Source organism: Balaenoptera musculus, chromosome 15, assembly GCF_009873245.2.
Source record: "Balaenoptera musculus isolate JJ_BM4_2016_0621 chromosome 15, mBalMus1.pri.v3, whole genome shotgun sequence".
Lineage (NCBI taxonomy): Eukaryota > Metazoa > Chordata > Mammalia > Artiodactyla > Balaenopteridae > Balaenoptera > Balaenoptera musculus.
This window is the reverse complement of record NC_045799.1, coordinates 15637562-15660245: the sequence shown is the minus strand read 5'-3', so window position 1 is coordinate 15660245 and position 22684 is coordinate 15637562. Positions and strand designations below refer to the sequence as shown.

Sequence of the window (22684 nt, the reverse complement as noted above, 5' to 3'; positions counted from 1 at the left end):
TGTTATAAGAATTACAGGGAATTCCCTGGCGGACCAGTGGTTAGGACTCTGTGCTTTCACTGCCGAGGACCCAGGTTCAATCCCTAGTTGGGGAACAAAGATCCCGCAAGCCGCGTGGCATGGCCAGAAAAAAAGGAATTACACAAGATAACACAGGCAACGTGCTTAGTGCAACACAACTTTAGCTTAGCCTGCGATAAATAGTAGCTATGATGATTATCTTTATTCAACTCTACTTTCCACAGTTTACTGATTTCCCAATTCCATGAGACATCTGCTGGCCTAAGCCATTTTTTCTCACCAGACCACATAATTCGTATGTCACTGGTAGCTTATGGGTAAGTCTCCCCAGGGGTAGGAGTCTATCTCAGCCCCTTAAGTTACAACTTAGGGTTGGAATTCCAACCAGGGTTTGCAATTGTATGGCCAACCTGTGCCGAGTGGTATGCTGGTAAATATTTAACAACCAGCACTCCAAAGAAAACAAACAATAACAGCAAAATGTTTCTGCCAATTTCCATGGTGTAAGTACTTCCACCATGGCTGATTTCAGGCTAACAGTGTGATGTCCCTGAACACAGAGTTGGGAAGAATGTGGGCGATTGGCCCTCATGAGCTAGCGCTGGCCAACTCCAGCACAGCCCTGTCCGTGCAGGTGGAATTCCCTCCAGGAGGGGTATGGGCAGGGAAAGCAATCCAAAATGTGTCCACTAGAGCAGTTGCCAAAGTGGTAGTAGTGTGTCTTACGTGGGGTTTATCAAAGTCTGAAATGGGATTCTTGTACAAGTGATTGATCAAGGGACTTCTCAGGTGAACCCTGTTAGTAAATGAAGGGAGCAGAGTAGGACAGGGGAGAAAGCTAGGCCAAAAATGTGGGCTCATTTGAAGTCTAGCCTCCGCCTGATCCCACAGAGAGCTTTGGAGCACGAATATAGTCAGTTCTGACTTACAATGGTTGGACTTATGATTTTTTAACTTGATGGTGGTGTGAAAGTGATATTCATTCAGTAGAAACTGTACTTTGAATTTTGATCTTTTCCCAGGCTAGTGATATGTTGGGCAGTGGCAGTGAGCCTCAGCTCCAGTCAGCCATGAGATCACGAGGGTAAAAAAAACAATACACTTACAACCATTTTGTACCCAGACAACCATTCTGTTCTCTTTCAGTACAGTGTTCAATAAATCACATGAGACATTCAACAGTTTCCTATAAAATAGCTTTTGTGTTAGATGATTTTACCCAGCTGTAGGTTAACGTAAGTGTTCTGAACATGTTGAAGGTGGGCTAGGCTAAACTTTGCTGTTCGGTAGGTTAGGTGTATTAAATGCATTTTCAACTTACAATATTTTCAACTTATGATGGGTTGCTTGGGCTGTATTCCCATCGTAAGTTGAGGAAGGTTTGTACTACCACAGAGTTGTCCCAGCCTGAGGCAAGGGGCAAGAGACTTATCCACCCCAGTTAGTCAGTCATTGGATGCAGGCTGCCTTCAGCGGTGTAACTTCTCGAACATTTCCTGGTAAGGAATTTCCATTGGCCGAGGGGAATTCTCAAGTAAAGGGAGTAGCTGTGACCTTTGAGCAACCGCCTCTCCCAGTAGCTGGGGGATGTGTGTACCATCCTGGTGAAGAGCATCCAGGTGGAGCCCCAGTATTATTTGTTATGTAGGGATAACAATGCTGATGATAATTTTTATAGTGAAGATAATGGAGATAGAGATGCTAGAAGTGGTGAATATGGTTGTGCTGGCACTATTGCTGTTGACCTTTAGGCTTGGTTGGGTTGTTGGCAGTGGTGCTGATGGTAATTGCAGCATGCTGTGATGGTGGTAATAGCGGTGGAGTAACAGTGATGGTAAATGGTGGTGGTGGTGATGGTGGTAATAATGGTGGAGTAACAGTCGTGGAAAATGGTAGTGGTGGTGGTAATTGGGGGCTTGGTGATGGTGATGCTTCTGAGGGTGGTGAAGAATATGGCAAAGGTCCTGGTTATTAGAGGGATCAAAGATACCAAAATCCTGATTTCTTCAAGGTTTGCCTCTTTCTTTTATGCTTTGTATTTCTGCCATGGCCCTGGGGAACCAAACAGCTTAGAATTTCACCTTGTCAAGCTATGGATGAAAAACATGACTGAGAGAGTCGACGTCAGGTCACCAGGGAAGTCCTGCGGTGTGTGCTTTTTTAAATAAGGCACACATTCCACAGGGCTGTTATTTATTCTATTTGCCACAGTTCACTGTGAAATATAGGGGGGTGGTGACTTTCAGACGTCTTAACCTCTCAGACCTATGAGCCGAGTTGAATATGCCAACGTTATGCTGGAGCCCTGGAGATAGCTGGACCGGATCCATCCTGCCCTCAACATGGGGTTGTTGTTTTCAGCTGAAGAGCCTTTCTTGTGAGGATGAGGGCAGGTGACTGATGGGAGCACACAGGTCAGCATGCTGGTGGGGAGCCTGTCAGGAAGAGTCTACAGAGTGGACATCTTCTTACTCCATCAGTGTCTGCCTCGATCTCCTCCCTCCCTCTCTTTCTCCCTCCCCAGGGGCTGCTCACTTTCCACTCCGAGTCCCTCTATCAAATTATATTTCCAACAAAATAGTTCACTACCTAAGAGGTATTCTGGGACAAATGTAAATTTCATTCACTCACTCAACAAACGTGCGTTGAACATCAACTACAAGCCATGCTCTAGTCTGGGCGCTGGGGATATAAGAGCGGGGGCAAAAGACAAAAATCTCTGCCCTCAAGAGCTTATATCCTACTGGGTTTAAACATGTCTCACTCCCATCACGCACAGGTGAGGAAATTGATGCTTAAAGAGGTTAATTGACTTGACCAAAGGCAGACAGTAAAGGGCAGAGCTAAGATTTTAACTAAGGTCAGCCAGCTCCCCAAACCCATGCCCTTGACCGATTCTATACTACCTGCAGGGGACATTTTTGTTTGTTTGTTTGTTTTTACCACCCAACTTCCTCTTGCCAATCTTCTGGTACTTGAACCCTCAGGATGCTTCAGGAAAACCACTCTTCCCTACATATATACAATGGAATATTACTCAGCCATAAAAAAGAATGAGATAATGCCATTTGCAGCAACATGGATGGACCTAGAGATTATCATACTAAGTGAGGTAAGTCAAAGAAAGACAAATACCATATGATATCACTTATACGTGGAATCTAAAATATGACACAAATGAACTTATCTATGAAACAGAAACAGACTCACAAACATAGAGAACAGACTTGTGGTTGCCAAGGGGGAGGGGAAGGGGAGAGGGATGGATTGGGAGCTTTGGATTAGCAGATGCAAACTATTATATATAGAATGGATAAACAACAAGGTCCTACTGTATAGCATAGGAAACTATATTCAATATCCTGTGATAAACCATAATGGAAAAGAACATGAAAAAGAATGTATATATATGTATAACTGAATCACTTTGCTGTACAGCAGAAATAACACAGCATTGTAAATCAACTATACTTCAATAAATTTTTTTAAAAATCACTCTTCCCAATACCATTTAGAAAGACTGTCAGTCAAGGTGTCCAGCCCTCCTTTAACCGTGGAATGGGCTCATGACCCAAGCTGTCACCCCAATGCGTGCTTCTGCCACCCAGATCCCCGGGAATTCTGTCTGCCTTTGTGTCCAAGGTGGTTTTTCATCCTCGCCTGCAATTCTGTGAGCCATATTATATTCGTCCCCCAAATTATTATTATTTTAAAATTATTTATTTATTTATTTTTGGCTGCCTTGGGTCTTTGTTGCTGCACGCAGCCTTTCTCTAGTTGCGGCGAGCGGGGGCTACTCTTCATTGCGGTGTGCGGGCTTCTCATTGCAGTGGCTTTTCTTGTTGTGGAGCATGGGCTCTAGGCACGTGGGCTTCAGTAGTTGTGGCACACGGGCTTTGTTGCTCTGCGGCATGTGGGATCTTCCCGGACCAGGGCTCAAACCCGTGTCCCCGCATTGGCAGGCGGATTCTTAACCACTGTGCCACCAGGGAAGTCCCCAAATTATTTTTTTTCCCAGTTATAGAGTCCAGTTGGTTGCATGCAACCAAATAATGTAACATATGGTCACTCCACCCTCTGGACCTCAAGCGAGTTTTGTCACCTGCTAACTAGGAAGTTAGCAGGTGGCAGTATGGCACCCACCTTGCAGGAGACAGTAGGAATACAGATCTTGTTTCCTTGAGCCAGGCCTTGCCGACATCCTTGGTTTTAGGGCCTTTTCAGACCCTAACCTCCCAGGAGAAGCTTCCCCATTCTTCACTGGGGCTGCCAGACGTGAAGATGCTGCACACTCAGCAAAAGCAGTGGAGGAGCCTGAGCTATATCTGAGCTTCCCTGAGAACACACAGACGCAGCCTCCTGTGCCCGGCTGGCCGGGGAGAGTATAATTAATAGCACTCTTCTCCAGAGCATGGCTGGAACAGGTGATGACTCAGCAAGTTCAGAATCACACCCATGGCCAATCCCTCCTCCCCACCCAGGTTTATTTTTGGGGCCACCACAGATGCTTATTAAGGCCACATGTCAGGACTGCAAGGCAGAGGAGAGACTTTTCTTGGAGAACTTGTCAGGATTGCATGGAGTTGCATGTAACAGGAATCTGCCCACATAAATCTTTCTTTTTCTCATGTAACAAGAAGGCTAGAGGTAGGCAGTCCAGGCTGGTACAGAGGCTCAAAGAAACCATTAAGGACTGAAGTTCCTTCTATCTTCCTGCTCTGCTATCCTTAGCAGGTGGCTCTCACCCTCATAGTCACAAGATGGTTGCTTTACTTCCAGAAATCTCACCTACATTCCTGGCAGAAATGAAAGCAAAAGCAAGGAGGTAGTTGGGATTCATTGAGCACACTAACCACGTGTCTGACAGAATACCAAAGGCCATACCTCATGGAAAGAGCTAACATTTATTGAGAACTGTGTCAGTTTCCTATCACTGTTGTAACAAATTAATACAAACTGAACACTTGAAACAACACAAAGGTATTCTCTTAATGTCCTGGAGGTTAGAAGTCCTAAAATATGCTCCTTTTGGAGAATCCAGGGGAGAATCCCTTTCCTTGCCTTTCCCAGCTTCTAAAGGCTGCCCACATTCCTGGGCTCGTGGCGCCTGCCTCCATCTTCAAACCCAGCAGCACAGCGTCTTCAAATCTCTCTGTCTCTCTGCCCTCTGCTTTCATTGTCACATCTCCTTTTCAGACTCTAAGCCTCTTCTCTCCCTCTTTCACTTACAAGCCCCTTGTGCTTATATTGAGCCCACCTGGAAAATCCAGACTAATTTCCCCATCTCAAGATCCTTAATTTACTCACATGTGCAAAGTCCCTTTTGCCATGTAAGGTAACATTCACAGGGACTTCCCTGGAGATCCAGTGGCTAGGGCTCCACGCTTCTCCTGCAGGGGGCACTGGTTTAATGCCTGGTTGGGGAACTAAGATCCCGCTTTCCATGCGGGGTCGGGGGGGGGGGGGAAGGTAACATTCACAGGTTCTGGGGATTAGAATGCAGACATCCTCAGTGGGCCATTCATTATTCCATTGACCATAAGAATTTATGTTATTCCTGGCACTGCTGTGAATTCACATAACTCTCCCAACAAACCTATGAGGCAGATACTATTATTTTGTTGATTTCCAGATGACAAGGTGTATTAGTTTCCTATTGCTGCTATATCAAATTACCACAAACTTAGTGGCTTAAGCAATACTAATGTATTATCTTTCAGTTCTGAAGGTTAGAAGTCCTACACAGGCCTTACTAAAAATCGAGGTATCAGCAGGGCTGCATTCCTCTCTGTCGGTCTAGGGGGAAACCCATTTCCTTGATTTTTCCAGCTTTTAGGGACCCCCTGCATTCCTTGGCTTGTGGCCTCCTTCAGCTACAAAGCCAGCATCAATGGGCCAAGTCCTTCTCACATCACATCATTCTGACAGTTCTTCTGTGGTCACATCCCTCTGCACCTTCTCTTCTGCCTCCCTCTTCCAATTTTAAGGGCCCTTGTGATTAAACTGGACTCACCTGGGAAACACAGACTTTTCTCACTATCTGAAAGCCAGCTGATTAGCAACCTGAATTCCAGCTTCAACCTAATTCCTTTTTGCCATATAACTTGGCATATTCACACATTTGGGATTAGGATGTGGATATGTTGGGGGGAGTCATTAATGTGTCCACCACACAAACCAAAAGCCCAGAGAGGCTAAGTAATTTGCCCGTGGTTATATAGCTATACATAGTCTGGTTATACAGCCAGACTCCAAACGCAGGCTGTTTGGCTGCAGTACCCATGCTGTTAACCACTGCACTGTGCTTCCCTGTCTCAGCAACCCTACAGTGAGGTGGGTATGATTATGATTATGTGTATTTTACAGATGAAGACATTATGACTCTTAGGGATGATGTGGCTTGCCTGAAATCCACATGTCTGGTGGAAAGCAGACGTCAGTAAGACTCAGGTAAGAGATGCACCCAAAACAAAAGAAAGAAACTGGCTGATGGGAGGCTGTGACTATCATCCTTAAACCAAGATTTCATAGATTTCTGATCAACTGACAGCACTTCTCCAGACATTCTCCAGCACCAAGGTCACTCCCTCATTTCTTCCAGGCCACTTCTCAAATGTCACTATGACCACTCCATCCAAAATAGCTGCTCTCATCCCCCTCTATCCTCTTGTCTCACTTTAATTCTCTTATTGCTTGACACACATATAACTTTTTGTTTATTTATGGCTTCCGTGCTAGAATGAATGCTTGGTGACAGCAGGCGCTGTCTGTTTTGTTCACTGCTGTCCTCCTTGGCACATAGTGGGGCCCTCAATACATTTTTTATTAATATAAATAAATGCATGCATGTATGAACGATGCCAATCTCAACAGCCTCATGGATGGACTTTAGGATAAACAAATGTTACTAACTTACATGTTAGATATTGGGGTTCTTGATGATATTTCAGTTGAACAAAAAGCTTTCACAGAGATGAAGGTTGGATACCGTGGGATTCTCCATGGTTTTTACCCTTGAGTGGTCATCAGAATTATAAGGGAGTTTGTTCAAAATGCCAATACCCAGTGCCTACTCTCAGAGATTCTGGGGAGTAGGCTGGCCATCAGTATTTTTTAAAGCTCTTCGGGTGACACTAATGTACCTCCACAATTGAGATTTCCAGCCCTGGACCTCCTAAAACAGAATCTCTGCGATAATGGTTTTCAATGTTGGCAGGTTTGGAAGGTACAGATGTTGGAGGCCCAACCCCAGAGATTTTGATGTAATTAGACTGGGGTGAGGCCTGGGCATCAGATTCTTTATTTCAGTTATTATACTTCTCAGCTCCAGAATTTCTATTTAGTTCCTTTTTTATCATCTCTCTCTCTCTCTCTCTCTCTCTCTCTCTCTTTCTTTTGGCCACACCACGCAGCTTTTGGGATCTTAGTTCCCCAACCAGGGATCGAACCCCGGCCCACAGCAGTGAAAGCATGGAGTCCTAACGACTGGACCGCAAGGGAATTCCCCGTATCTCTTTTGATAGATTATTGATATTCACATTTTGTTCATACATTGTTTTTCTGAGTTCTGTTAGTTCTTTGTCCCTGGTTTCCTTCAGTCCTTTGAGCATTTTTAAGACAGTTGGTTTCAAGTCTTTGACTCACCTGTTCAATGTCAGGGCATCCTCAGGGATAGGTTCTGTCAATTAATTTTGTTTCTTTGACTGGACCATACTTTCCTGTTTCTTTGGATGCTTTGTGATTGTTTTTTTCTGAGATTGGACATTTGAATATTGTAGTGTGGTAACTGGAAATCAGATTCTCCCCCTTCCCCAGGGGTTGCTGATCTTGATTGATGAAGGTTGCAGTCATCCATTTGCTTAGTGATTTTCCCAAACTCTCTTACATAGGCTGTATTTCACGTCGTATGTAGTCGCTGAAGTCTGTTCCTTCAGCTCATGTTCAACTAGTACCTTGACAGAGATTTCTTGGCACAACTGGAACTTAAAACAAAACATACCTCTCAGGCTTTGCAGATGGGCTCTGTGTTGTGGAGGCTGTTTGCAGCTCTGCTTTAGCCCATACTCCCTGCTTGCACTGAGCCATCTTTTTTTAAAAAATACATATATATATATATATTTTTTTTTAAATTTATTTTTGGCTGTGTTGGGTCTTCGTTGCTGCATGGGGGCTATTCTTCATTGTGGTGCGCGGGCTTCTCATTGCAGTGGCTTCTCTTTTTGCAGAGCACAGGCTCTAGGCACATGGGCTCAGTAGTTGTGGCATGTGGGCTCAGTAGTTGTGGCTCGTAGGCTCTAGAGCGGAGGCTCAGTAGTTGTGGCGCATGGGCTTAGTTGCTCCGCGGCATGTGGGATCTTCCCAGACCAGGGCTCAAACCCATGTCCCCTGCATTGGCAGGCGGGTTCTTAACCACTGCACCACCAGGGAAGTTCCCTGAGCCATTTTTAAGTTGCCTTTTTGTTTTTTTGATTCAGCGTTCAGTTGGTTGCTGTAAACCTTGATGGTTTTCCAAAGTTCTTACAAAGTTGATTCTGACAGTATCTGCTTGTTTTCTCAGTGTTTCTATGGAGGAGCTTGGAGCCCCTTGTCTCAGCAGCAGTTTGGGGTGCTAATAACAGATAATACTATACACTGGGCGGCTTATAAACAACAGAAATTTATTCCTCACCGTTCTTGGAAGTCCAAGATCAGGGTGCCAGTGTGGTCGGGTTCTGGTGAAAGTCCTCTTCCAGGTTGCAGACTGCCGACTTCTCGGCTTCTCAGTTGTATCCTCACATGGCAGAAAGCAGAAAGAGGAAGCAAGCTCTCTCGTGACTCATAAGGGCACTAATCCCACTGATGAGAGCTTCACCCTCATGATTGCATCTAATCCTAATTACCCCCCAAAGATCTCACCTCCTAATACCATCACATGTTGGGAGAGAGGAGTAAGGTTTCAACATATGAATTTGGGGAGGACACAAACATTCAGTCCCTAACACACTCCAACATTTTGTTTTTTAAAAGCTTCCCTGGTCACCATTATAAAGCAACTATACTCCAATAAAGACGTTAAAAAAAAAAAGCTTCCCTGGTGATTCTAATGTGTAGGCAAGGTTGATATCCACTACTCTGGGAGCAAAACCTTGGCATCACTGCTTTCAGCAAGCTCCTTAGGTGACTCTGATGCAGCCATTCTGAGCTTTGGGATCCTGAAGATTAAATAAACCCTGGCACCGAGCTCAGGAAGTCTACCGTCTCTCATTTTCCTCCCACTCCTGGAAGCCAGACAGGATGAAGAGATCAACCTTTGTGGGCGTGGCTCTCTATCCACGGACTACAGCACATGGTGCCATGGAGACACCTAGTGGTGAGTTGCTGCACTGAGGGTTACGGAGACAACTGGCTCCTTGCTCCCATTCGTTTCACAGAAGAATCAGAACCGAGATAAAGAAAGGAGCCCAGGATGCGCCAGATTCCTGCCTCCAAAGTGTGACAGTTGAGCTGAAGTTTTTCAGCAATAGATCTCTGTTGGGACTCAGCATATGGGTCACCTGCACCGGAGCTAGCATCCCCTGAAATCTCTAAGATTTCCAGTTACATAAGTTGCAAGCTTTTAGGTAAATGCAGCTGAGAGGGTGAAGGCTTCCCAGTTCAGCTGAACTCCAGGGTTTACCCCCTCACAGACATGAGCTCCTTGAAGAGTAAGTAGTTCTGGGATGACCAAGAGATTTCTTCCTCTCTCAACCGGTGTGATCATGGACAAGTCTCAGCTTCCTTACCTGTATGGTGAAGACAATTACCTGCCTCAATTCTTATTATTGCTATGGAAGATAAATGCAATGTATTACTTAGTAAAAGAATAAAAGTAAAATAATAAATGTGTAGTTTGATCCTGTTTTTGTTTAAAACTATGTATATATCTTTACACCAATACATATATTTATCTTTATGTAAGTTTGTATGGGTGTGTATGTATATTTATGTATATCTGCATGAAGTGCTGTCTAAAACAATGTTCACCAAACAGGTAGTGAGGTTGGAGGTGATTTTTGCTGTCCTCTTTGTACTTCTCTAACTTGTTTATGATGTGCATGTACCAAGGTTTTTTTGGCCTCACCACTCGGCATGTGGGATCTTAGTTCCCTGACCAGGGATCAATCCCGCACCCCCTACATTGGAAGCTCAGAGTCTTAACCACTGGACCGCCAGGGAAGTCCCCCTGCTTGTACAATTTTTACAATAGAAAACTGAACTTTTGGGGTTCTTTGTGCAGCTACAGCAGTGGCTCTGGGAAAGATGACGGCCGGGGCAGGTTTCCAGTCTGTGGCTCCGAGCGGCAGCGCTGGAGCCTCAGGAGGGGTGGGCGCGGCGGCTGCCCTGGGCCCAGGTGGGACTCCGGGGCCTCCGGTGCGAATGGGCCCGGCGCCGGGTCAAGGGCTGTACCGCTTCCCGATGCGCGGAGCTCCCCGATGCGCGGAGCTCCCCGATGCGCGGAGCGGCCTATCCGAGACCAGGTATGCTACCAGGCAGCCGAACGACACCTCAGGGACCTTCCATGGGACCCCCTGGCTATGAGGGGAGCCTTTCAGTCCGACCTGGCCTGGCCCAGTCAGGGATGGACCAGTCCCGCAGGAGACCTGTTCCTCAGCAGATCCAGCAGGTCCAGCAGCAGGCGGTCCAGAAACGGAACCACGGTGCAAAGAAAAAGAAGATGGCTGACAAAATTCTACCTCAAAGTATTCGTGAACTGGTACCAGAATCCCAGGCCTATATGGGTCTCTTGGCTTTTGAAAGGAAACTGGACCAGACTATCATGAGGAAATGGCTAGATATCCAGGAGGCCTCGAAACGTCCCATCAAGTCAGCCTTGTCCAAATATGATGCCACCAAACAAAAGAGGAAGTTCTCTTCTTCTTTTAAGTCCTTGGTGATCGAACTGGACAAGGACCTGTATGGGCCAGACATCCATCTGGTAGAATGGTACAGGACCGCCACTACCCAGGAGACAGATGGCTTCGAAGTGAAGTGGCCAGGAGATGTGAATGTACGGTGTACTGTCCTGCTGATGCTGGATTACCAGCCTCCTCAGTTTAAATTAGACCCTCCTCTGGCTCGCCTGCTGGGCATCCACACCCAGGCCCGTCCAGTGATCGTTCAAGCACTGTGGCAATATATTAAGACGCATCAGCTCCAGGACCCACCTGAGCGGGAGTTTGTCATCTGTGACAAGTACCTCCAGCAGATCTTTGAGTCTCAACGTATGAAGTTTTTCAGAGATTCCCCCAACGGCTCCACGCCTTGCTTATGCCACCAGAGCCCATCATCATTAATCATATCATTAGCGTTGACCCGAATGATCAGAAAAAGACAGCTTGTTATGACATGGATGTGGAAGCGGGTGACACCTTGAAGACCCAGATGAATTCTTGTCTGCTGTCTACTGCCAGCCAGCAGGAGGTTGCTACCCTAGACAACAAGGTCCATGAGACAATAGAAACTATCAATCCGCTGAAGACCCAGCGAGAGTTCATGCTGAGCTTTGCCAGAGACCCTCAGGGTTTCATCAGTGACTGGCTTCAGTCCCAGCGCCGGGACCTCAAGACCATGACCAAGGTGGTGGGTAACCCGGAGGAAGAGCGCCGAGCTGAGTTCTACTTCCAGCCTTGGGCACAGGAGGCCATGTGCCGATACTTCTACTCCAAGGTGCAGCAGAGACGACAGGAATTAGAGCAAGTCCTGGGAATCCGAAATACATAGGGCTTCTCCCACAGCCCTGATTTGGCTGCACCGATTTCTTTATTTGGGCCCTGTGCTGCCTGCCTCATAGCACCTGCCTTGGTCTTGCTTGGGGCCTTCCAGGGGATGCTGTTTGTTCTAGGACAACCCCAGAATGAAGAGGGTCTCACGTGATACCTGTTACCCTCTTCTCCCACTCCATCCCTTCCTACCCGCAGCTTCCCTTTGCCCCACAAAGTTCCCATGTGCCTGTACCCTCCCCTGGTCTGCATAGGACCTCTAGATAGGATTAGAGAGAGAACCTGTAGTGGTAATCAGTGCATTGAATGGATTGGGCCTAAGGCCAAGTGGTCTTCAAGGGGACCGGCTGCACTGATCCTGCCCTTCAGAGACCCAGGAGTTGGGAGCTTTAGCCCCTTCTCCGAGACTCAAGCCTGGGGTCCCTCTATAAGCTAGTTGATCTCGGCTTTCCTGATAACAGAATCCAGTTTCCTTCCTTCCCTCCACAGGTTTGGAGCAAACTCTCCCTTCACTTGTTGCCCTCTAGCACTAAAGGAATCCTGGTTCTTGGCTCCACTGAGCCCCAGGTCAGTCCGCAGCCCTCTGGATTGGCCTGCTGTCTCAGTGCTTCACTTACTCCCTCGTAGGGGGTCCACATCAGTATTGGAGTTTCTTCTTTTAGTATTGGTCCCTCTCACCACACTCCCTGTCGCTGCTTTTTAGGATTCCCTCCTACCCGTCCTAACCCAGGGCATTTGAGTGGGGGAACCTTGCCTTTCCCTGTCAGAGCCCCAAGGGCCCTCACCTAGGGTACTGTCATTGCCAGCGGAGGCTGTTCCTTCCTGCTGTTGCTTGGAGGTATGACTCATCCATTCATTCCACCCTGCCTCCCCCATCCTTTCACAGAGAAACAGGTCTGAAATCAAACGGGTAAAAGCCCTGGGCCGTCCCTGTCTTCCTGTCCCTTGTCTGCCCAGTTGACACCCACCGGTGACTTCCAGGGCACTGAGGAGTGAAAGCGGCTATAGGGCTGGAGAATAGCTCTGAGTTGGGCTTGTGACTCTTCCCTCTCCCTGCCTCACAGGAGTGTGACTCCCCAGCCCCTGCCCTCAAAGCTTCAGACCCCTCAGGTAGCAGCAGGACCTTGTGATCTTGGCCCCTTGCAACTGAGATGGTTTTGCATCTTTCCAGGAGAGCCTCAAATTCTTCTTCCAGGTTGTATCACCCCAGAGTTAGCATAGCCCAGGCTCGCAGACTCAACACAGCAGGGTGGGAGACAGCTGGGCACAGAGGGGGAATCCCATTCAGCATGGGCTCTAAACCCACAGAACTGACAAAGCCCCTGCTTCCCCACCCCCTCTTCAGGCTTCTGCAAGCACATCCTCCAGCCCCGTATCCCTGCCTGTTCCACACTGGGGACAGCAGAACTTTCTCCCCGTCTTCCCCTTCATGTCCTTATCCCACTCCTCCCTTGAAAGGTTCTCCCCACAGTGACACTGGACAACCTCTGTCCCTGGGGCCGGAACCAAGAGAAGGAGGCTCCGCACTCCTACACAGTGTCCCTGAAGATAACTGTTTTTTTTTTTTTAATTTATTTATTTATTTTTATTTCTGGCTGTGTTGGGTCTTCGTTTCTGTGCGAGGGCTTTCTCCAGTTGTGGCGAGCGGGGGCCACTCTTCATCGCGGTGCGCACGCCTCTCACTGTCGCAGCCTCTCTTGTTGCAGAGCACAGGCTCCAGACGCTCAGTAGTTGTGGCTCACGGGCCTAGTTGCTCTGCGGCACGTGGGATCTTCCCAGACCAGGGCTCGAACCCGTGTCCCCTGCATTAGCAGGCAGATTCTCAACCACTGGGCCACCAGGGAAGCCCAAGATAACTGTTTTTATTAACTGAATTATTATGTTTTCTTCATGGACCAAATTTTTTTTTGTACTGCCCCCTTATCGATGTCACCCAGTTTTAATAAAACTTCTGGAAAAAAAAGAAACTTCTGGAAAAAAAAAAAGAAGAAAACTGAACTTTTGGGTCAAGAGGGCTGATTAAGCACATCTGTTCATCTCTCCTCCCTCCAAACATCCCATTGAAATGACAAAATGAGCATTTCCAAGTACTAATGAAAGCTATCAATATAATAATAATAAAAATACCTCCTCTTAGAATGATGAGGATTAAAATCTGGCACATAGTACTTGATGGTTATTACCTCCATTCCGCATCCACTTGTAGCTCTAAAGAGAACATGAACACAGGGATTCTTAACCCTTCTTGTGCCACAGACCCCTTTGCAGTCTGGTGAAGCCCATGGACCTCTTCTCAGCCTAATATTTTTCAATGAATAAACTGCCATACAGAAGATTACAGAGGGAATCATTTGTATCAAAATGCAGTTATCAAAATATTTTAAAAACAAATCTGTCATATAGTAACATATGTGCTTCTATATTAGAAGATTTAGCGGTGTGTCTAATATCTAGCATAATTTCAAAGTCATGAGAGCAGAAATGATATTTTGAGATGCCTTGGGTAAGACCATTGTGATAGGAAAATACCTGTTTTCTATTGGTGAAGCCACGGGAACTGCTAATACTACTCTGGTTTGTTGCTTATGTTCGTAAGTGAAGGAAATGCTGAATTTAAGTTGAACTTAAAGATAAAGACCATTTTTCTCATCCAACTTCATGGATCTCCAAATTTAACAAATTATGTTCTCCCACAGGTCTTTGCTTAAGTCTGTCTGTTTGATCTCTTTGTTCTTTGCATCTTTCCTCCAATGTGTGATGATCCTTGGCTGTCTACTCACATTGAAGGGTGGGACCTAGACTGAAATTGATTGGGCAATGGATGCACGTGAGGAGGCCTAATTATTAACTATGAGCTTTGGTGTGACTGTCCATTAGGGAGCTCCCATTGCCAGCATCCTTAGGGTTTTCCTCCTGAGCTGGTCAAATTCTCCAGAGAAGACTCTTATAGCATCTCTTTAGGAGAGTACAATCCTCCATGCCAGCAATGTGGAATCTAGGTTGGGAAAGAAGCCTGAGGGAAGGAGGTTGGGCAGAGTATCTCGGTCTTCCATACATAAACTTTCACTTCATCCCTCCGCTTTCAGGATGATGCCCCATCATCCACTGTGCCTGGTGTTTCCTAATCCAGATCCGCTTCTGTTACTCTCTACAGCTACACTATCCAACACAGCAGACTCTGGTCTCCTGCAGCTATTTAAATCTAAATTAATTAAAATAAAATAAAACAAACTTTCAATTCCTTAATCGCACTAACCACATTTCAAGCACTCAATAGCCACATGGAGCTAGTGGCTGGCAACTGTATTGGACAGTGCATGACGTTCCTTGTCACTGCAGAAAGTTCTGTGGAATAGAGCTGCTCTAGAGCAAGGGATGGCAAATCTTTTCTGTAAAGAGCCGGATAGTAAGTATTTTTGGCTTTGCACACCATATGGTCTCCATTGCAACTACTCGACTGTATCAATGTAGCATGAAAGAAGCCATTAACAATACGTGGAACACGCATTGGAACACATGGCTAAGTTCCAACAAAACTTTATTTATGAACACTGGAATCTGAATTTCCTAACATTTTCATGTGTCGTAAAATATTATTCTGCTTTTTATTTTTTCCCAACCATTCGAGAATGCAAAGCTATTCTTCACTTATGAGCTGTACATAAACAGGGAGCAGGCTAGATTTGGTTCATGGACCATAGCTTGCTGACCTTTGTCTTAGGGCACTGTATTTTTTTAATTTTCATTAATTTTTATTGGAGTGTAGTTGATTTACAACATTGTGTTTGTTTCTGGTCTACAGGCATAGTGAATCAGTTACACATGTACATATATCCACTCTTTTTTTAGATTCCTTTCCCATGTAGGTCATTACAGAGTATTGAGTAGAGTTTCCTGTGCTATACAGTAGGTTCTTATTAGTTATCTATTTTATATATAGTAGTGTGTATACGTCAATCCCAAGCTCCCAATTTATCCCTCCCCCCACCCACCACCCAGGCCATTGTATTTTTTAAAGAAAAATCCCTGTACTGTTATTTTAGTAGTTTCAGAGAAGAAGCAGAGGCTATGTTGCACAGTTTTTTGTTTTTTGGGGTTTTTTTCCTTTTTTTTTTAACCTGGAAGTTTCATTAACTTCTTTGTGTAGCCTAGGATCTGTGAACACAGAGCCCCATCTCTCTTATTGGCTGTTCTCCGCCTGGGGTCCAGCCTTGTGTCCAGCACGATGCTTGACATGTAACAGGCTCTCAGTCAATAGGGCTGAACTGTCAAATGCTCACCAAGTCATCTTCTTTTCCTTTATTTTACATAATTTTACTTTTCACTTAGATCTGCCTTCAGGAAAGAATGTGCTGGTTAGGCTGATGAGAAAATTGCAGTATGCTTAATTCTATTTCTTGTTATCAGCGAATACATTGACATTCCCATTTTCCACATCAGTCCCATGAGCTTGGTAAATGTAATTCCACCTCTGAGAGAAGACATCAGCTCCTAAGCCTGTGTAGAATCAAACAAATCTTGGTTATGGAAGTGTACGTCTCAATTGAATCTGATCAGAAGACTTGTAAAGCAAGGGAAAGCCATCTGGAGAACACAAGTACCTGGAGATTTTAAATACTGGGCTGAAACTACCTCTTAGCAAGATAAAGAAGAGAAGGTTATAGAATGTTAACATTGCCATGACTCTAAGAAGACAATGAGGGACTTCCCTGGTAGTCCAGTGGCTAAGACTCCAAGCTCCCAATGCAGGGGGCCCGGGTTCCATCCCTGCTCAGGGGACTAGATCCCACATGCTGCAACTAAAAGATTCCGCATGCTGCAACTAAGACCTGGCGCAGCCAAATAAATAAATATTAAAAAAAAAAAAAAAGAAGACAATGAGCCAAGGGCATTACTAGAAACCAGTTGGATGGGGGCAAAAGCCACAGGTTAGATTAAAACCACACATGCACCAAACTCCTACAACAGAGATCTCCAACCGGTCCGCGGCCTGTTAGGAACAGGGCCGCACAGCAGGAGGTGAGTGGCTGCGAAGGAGCAAAGCTTCATCTGCCGCTGCCCATCGCTCCCCATCGCTCTCATTACCGCCTGAACCATCCTCCCCTCCACCATCTGTGGAAAAATTGTCTTCCACAAAACCAGTCCCTGGTGCCAAAAAGGTTGGGGACCACTATCTTACAAGATAATAGGAGCAAACCTTGGGTATGCTAATAACTTTTTAGATATAACACCAAAGTCACGATCCTCAAAGGAAATAATCAATAAACTGGACTTCATTAAAATTAAAAACTTCTACTCTGCAAAAGACAATGTGAGGATAATGAGAAGACAAGTTACAGACTGGGAGAAAATATTTGCAAACGACACATCTGATAAAGGACTGTTATCCAAAATATACAAAAACTCAACAATAAGAACACAAACAATCCAATTAAAAAGTGAGTCAATGGGCTTCCCTGGTGGCACAGTGGTTAAAATTCACCTGCCAATGCAGGGGACATGGGTTCGAGCCCTGGTCTGGGAAGATCCCACATGCCGCGGAGCAGCTAAGCCCGTGTGCCACAACTACTTAGTCTGCGCTCTAGAGCCCGTGAGCCACAACTACTGAGCCTGTGCGCCGCAACTACTGAAACCTGTGCGCCTAGAGCCCGTGCTCCACAACAAGAGAAGCCACCGCAATGAGAAGCCCGCACGCCTCAACGAAGAGTAGCCCCCGCTCGACGCAACTAGAGAAAGCCTGCACGCAGCAACAAAGACCCAACGCAGCCAAAAATAAATTAAATTAATTAATTTTTTAAAAAAAGCCTTTAAAAAAAGTGAGTCAAAGATCTTAACAGACACCTCACCAAAGAAGATAAATCGATGGCAAACATGCATAGGAAAATATGTTCCACATTACATGTCATCAGGGAAATGCAAATTAAAACTACACACCTCTTAGAACAGCCAAACTCCAAAACACAGACAACACCAAATGCTGGTAAGGATGTGGATCAAGAGGAATTCTCATTCATGTCAAAAGAAAATGTTCCTTTCCTACTTAGTGGCTTTTCACCTCCTACTCTGCCCATATCAGATCCTAGGACTATAGGTTTTCTGGTTCATTGGTGATATAACCTCTTTTTATCCTGGAAATCCACCACTTGTGCAAGTGATTTAAGGTACAGTGAGCTACACAGATTAAACAAACATGTCCTAAGCACCTATAATCTGCCATGTTCTTTTAGTTATATTTTTACTCCCAGTTTACAGCTGAGGAAACTGGAGCTTCAAGAGGATAAATGACTTGTATGGTTCCACTTATTTGTTTCAAAAAACAGGAGGAACTAATTGACAGGGTTAGAACAGTAGAATGGGTAACCTTTGGAGAGAAGGGGTGGGTAGTGATTGGGAAGGAGCACAAGGGGACAACGACTTGTTGGTAATAATCAACTTCTTGACTAGGGTGTCCTTATCCGCGTGTGTTCACTTTGTGATAATTCATCCATTTGTACACTTATGATTCATGATTTTTTTCTGTTTGTTATACTGATATAAATATTGTTAAAATTTCTCAAACATACACTATTGCTAAAATGTAAACTTTAATAGATGGCTGAAATTTAAATTTGAAGAAAGTCCTCCCAACATAGAACAAAAAGACAGAGATGGAAAAGACCAAGAGAGAGAAAATATGAGAAAAAAATTAAACTGTGTCAGATGCAATACAGTTTAAAGATTCTAAGTTTTCCCTGGATTTAAAAAATATTCATCTAGGGAGTTCCCTGGTGGTCTAGTGGTTAGGATTCAGTGCTTTCACTGCCGTGACCCGGTTTCAGTTCCTGGTAGGGGAACCGAGATCCTGCAAGCTGCGCAGCACGGCCAAAAAAAAATCATCTGTGAAGGAAAAAGACTCAGACCAGTATCAGATTTCTCACCAAAATTCAAAAGCCAGATGCCAATAGTGCAGTATCTTGAAAATTCTAAAAGAGATTTTTAACCTAGAATTCTATTCCCAGGCAAACATAATCAAGTGTGAGGGCAAATAAAGACATTTTCAGACTTGCCAGGACAGAAATAGTTTATCTTTTTTGTAATCTGTTCATTTAAAGAATGAACAAAACACTAAAGTCTTGATTGTAATAGTTGGAGGACAGAATATAATGTTAACTACATCAGTTAGGATGTGCATGTTTAAGTTGCAGTGACAAATAACCCCCAAACACTCAGAGGCTTAGAACAACAAAGATTTATGTCTCCCTCATATTACATGTTGACTGTACATTGCTGGGGTTGGGGGTTGCTGACAGAGGCTCTTCCATATGGAATGTTGCCAGGTGTGGCAGCAGGTGGGAGAACATGGTATCTGCATCTGGAGGTTGGGGGAAGGAGGAGCTCACACCAGTTATTAAATGCTCCAAGCCTAGAAGTAGCAAAGGTCACTTCCTCCCCCAACCCATTGGCCAGAATTAGTCACATGGTTACACCAACTCAAAGGGGTGGGGAAACATAATCCTCCATGTGTCTGGAAGGAGAGACCCCAATAGAGGGGAACCCTGGAAGTCTCTACCACAGTAAACAAAATGACACTTTAAAAACAAAAGTGAGGCTGACAAAATGTGGAAAATAGAAACAGCGAGAGAAAAGAAACACTGCTCATACCTTCATCTTAGAAAGTGGAGTGTCAAAAGATATGGTCCATGGGATAAAATAAGATAGAGGTTACGTTTATTGAATTTATGAAGAGAAATGAGAACGACAAATAAGTATATAAATATCAAGCAGTTGGAGAAAGCAGGTATTATAAGCACACTTTACAGACAGTAAATATTATCTAGCTATTGTTTATAATTAAGGAGGTAATCACCAGAAAATTGAAATGATTAAAAGAGGTTGCCTCAAGGGAGTTGGGGGTGAGAGTTTGCTTTTCATGGTAAACTTTCCTGTGCTGTTTAATATGTTATCATGTATATGAATGTATTCGGGCTATCCAGAGAAACAGAACCAGCAGGAGATATATGTGTATTGATAGATATGGATATAGATACAGATGTGTATACATCAAAGATCTGGTCTGAGTCTAAAGACCTGAGAACCAGGAGTTCCAATGTCCAAGGGCAGGAGAAGATGGAGGTCCCAGCTCTGGAGAGAGAGCAATTCATTTACCCTTCCTCCACCTTTTTATTCGAATCGAGCTCTCAATGGATTGGAGGATGCTTATCCACACAGGGGACGGCCATCTTTACTCAGTCTATTGAACCAAATGCTAATCTTTTCCAGAGACACCCTCACAGACACACCCAGAAATCATGTTTTGCCAGCTATCTGGGCATCCCTTAGCCTAGTCAAGTTGACACACAGAACGAATCATCACAATGAACTACATTTCATTTCAAATAGCATAGTCTTTGAGGTCAGACTTTCAAGCTTCACCGCACGGGGCAAGTTGCCATCACTTAGCTTCCCTAGACTTCAACTTCCTTTCCTGTAAAGTGGGATGAGACTTTTATGGGATTATATGAGCTCATGTATGGTGAGAGCTTGGCACGTGCTGGCTAGAGGGGAGACGCCATCACTGACATCAGGGCCACACTGGCTCTGTGTGCAAGAGATTTGGGCCCTGAGTCCTGATGGAGGAGGTTCTGGGAAACCATCCAACATACCTGCTTATGTTCTGGTTGGGCATGTGTGGCCCGGTCTTATTGGAGGAGTTAGGCTGTGGGAGCAGGATGAGAATGGACTCATGACCTGCAGCCCAGGGCCCTGCAGACCACCCCTGTGGTCTCAGCATCATAACTGCATTTGGCTTTGGACACTAGAGAAAAGAGAGCCATTTGGGAGGAATTGAAACATTTCCTCCTGTGCAAATTGTTTCTTTTTATACTAGCCAGTCTAAGGTGTTCTGACAAAGGTCAAAAGTATTTATTTTCTTGGATACTCCAGGGGTGACAGTGAAACACACATGAGGGTGAGCCAGAGCGGTGGGGTGGGGGGAGGAGAAAGAGGAGTTTTGCCAACTTTGACAGCCGAAAGGGCTTCTTTTTATCACAGGAAATGTTTGGTTTGGGGCATGGAAACAACCTCTGGTTTTCTATCAAAAACAGCAGAAATTACAACGTGGAAAAATTAAGAAATGGTTGAACAGACACATGATATGGTCAAGGCCACTCTCCATCGGGCCCCGCCCACCTCCCCAGCCTTGTCTCCCCCTGCTCCCCACCCCCAGCTGACACCTGAGCTTTGCCAATCTGCTAGGTTCCCTAGCATGGAACTCCCCTGGACTGTTACCTCTGCCTGGACTGCCCAACCTCAGTTTCTTGGTCTGCTGAGCCTTCATGTAGGACTCAGATGGGGTGCCATCTCCTCCTCAAAGACCCCTTCTCCCACCCCTGCTCCTCTTCTCTGCCCCATTACATCATGTGTTTCCATCTTTACACTTACCAAGCTGTGTCAAAACTACCCATCCACCCATCTGTCTCTCGCACTGGACCAGAAATCATACAATGGACCCTCAGGCTCAGATCTGGCACTCAGACAGAATCATGCTTTATTTGGCCTGCACCCTTTGGGCCAACATCACATTTTAAAATTTTTTTGCATTCATTGCCAAAAATTAAACATTGAGAGATTTCACATTAAAATCCAGATTTCTGGCTTCTCTTGACAAATTGGAAATCCAGCAACATGGGTGCACTTCTTCACCCTTGTGATGGGGGTCCCCTTTGGATAGAGTATGGTTTCTCCATTTCTCCACAGTTCCCACCATGCCCTATTTTCTCAGCATTGAAGCCTCGTAACAGAGCCGTTTGTCATAAATCTTGCAATACTGGTTTTGTTTGTTTGTTTGTTTGTTTTTTACAGTGAATTAAAGAAGAAAGTAAAATATTTATTTTATCCATGTTCCTTCCTCACACCTGGCCCACTTCCCTCATTTACATCACCAAACCAAATCCTGCGGGTACCTGAGCTCGCCACTCTTGCAGAAATCGAATGGATTGCGGTAGGAGTTAGGTGGGATGATTCCCAAAGGGAGATCAAGGGGAAAGGTGCTGGGCAGGCAAAAACAAGAGCTGTCTACTCAACCCCTGCTTTTAAAGAGGAAGAAACTGAGGTGCAGAGAGGTTAAGCAATTTGCTCTGAGTCACACAGCTAGGGAATGGAGGAGTTGGAATTTGAATCCTATCTGATACTAAAGTCTAAGCTTTTGTCATTGCTTTTCCCATTTGGCTTGCAATAGTTTTTTTGGTTTTTTTTTTTTAATTTAAACACACTCTATAATATTTTTAAATATATAAATTTATAAGGAAGAAAGTAAAATCCCCTAAAATCTTATCACGGTATATAGCTACTGTTAATATTTTAGTGGGCATCTTTCAGGCATGTCTTTACACTCACAGGCAACAGAAGAAATGTTACAGAAATCAAATAATAAATATTCCTTACTTTTTCAAAGAAAAAAATTGCACTGAATCTATAGACCCATTTGGAGGGAATTGACATCTTTACAATATTGAGTTTTCTGACCCATGAACAAGAAATATCTATTTATTTAGAGCTTTCATTTCTCCCAGTGACGTTTTAAGTTTTTCAATTTACAGGTCTTGCACATATTTCTTTAAATTTACTCCTAGCTATTTGGGTTTTGTGATACAAGTAAATGGTACTTTTTTCTTTCTGATGTTATTAAACAAAGTTTTATGTTAAATTTTTATGGTAAATAAAAATTCAATTGACTTTTGTATATTGACTTTGTATATGGTGATTGCTAAACTTACTTTTTTAAAAATTTCATACTTCTTAATGGCTGAGTATTTAGTCCATGGATCTTTTTTTTAAAATAAATTTATTTATTTTTAGCTGCGTTGGGTCTTTGTTGCTGTGCGCCGGCTTTCTCTAGTTGCAGTGAGCGGGGGTTACTCTTCATTGCGGTGCAGGGGCTTCTCATT

General features: G+C 44.7%; 1 protein-coding gene across 1 annotated transcript; it reads left to right on the top strand.

The window, feature by feature from the left end:
- The first annotated feature begins 10299 nt into the window (after positions 1 to 10299).
- On the top strand, positions 10300 to 12068 carry LOC118881533 (SWI/SNF-related matrix-associated actin-dependent regulator of chromatin subfamily D member 1-like). The gene is given in 3 exon segments (XM_036826576.1): positions 10300 to 10447; positions 10482 to 11269; positions 11272 to 12068. Coding segments are annotated over 3 exon segments (1425 nt in total). The 3' UTR covers positions 11761 to 12068.
- Positions 12069 to 22684: the final 10616 nt, after the last annotated feature.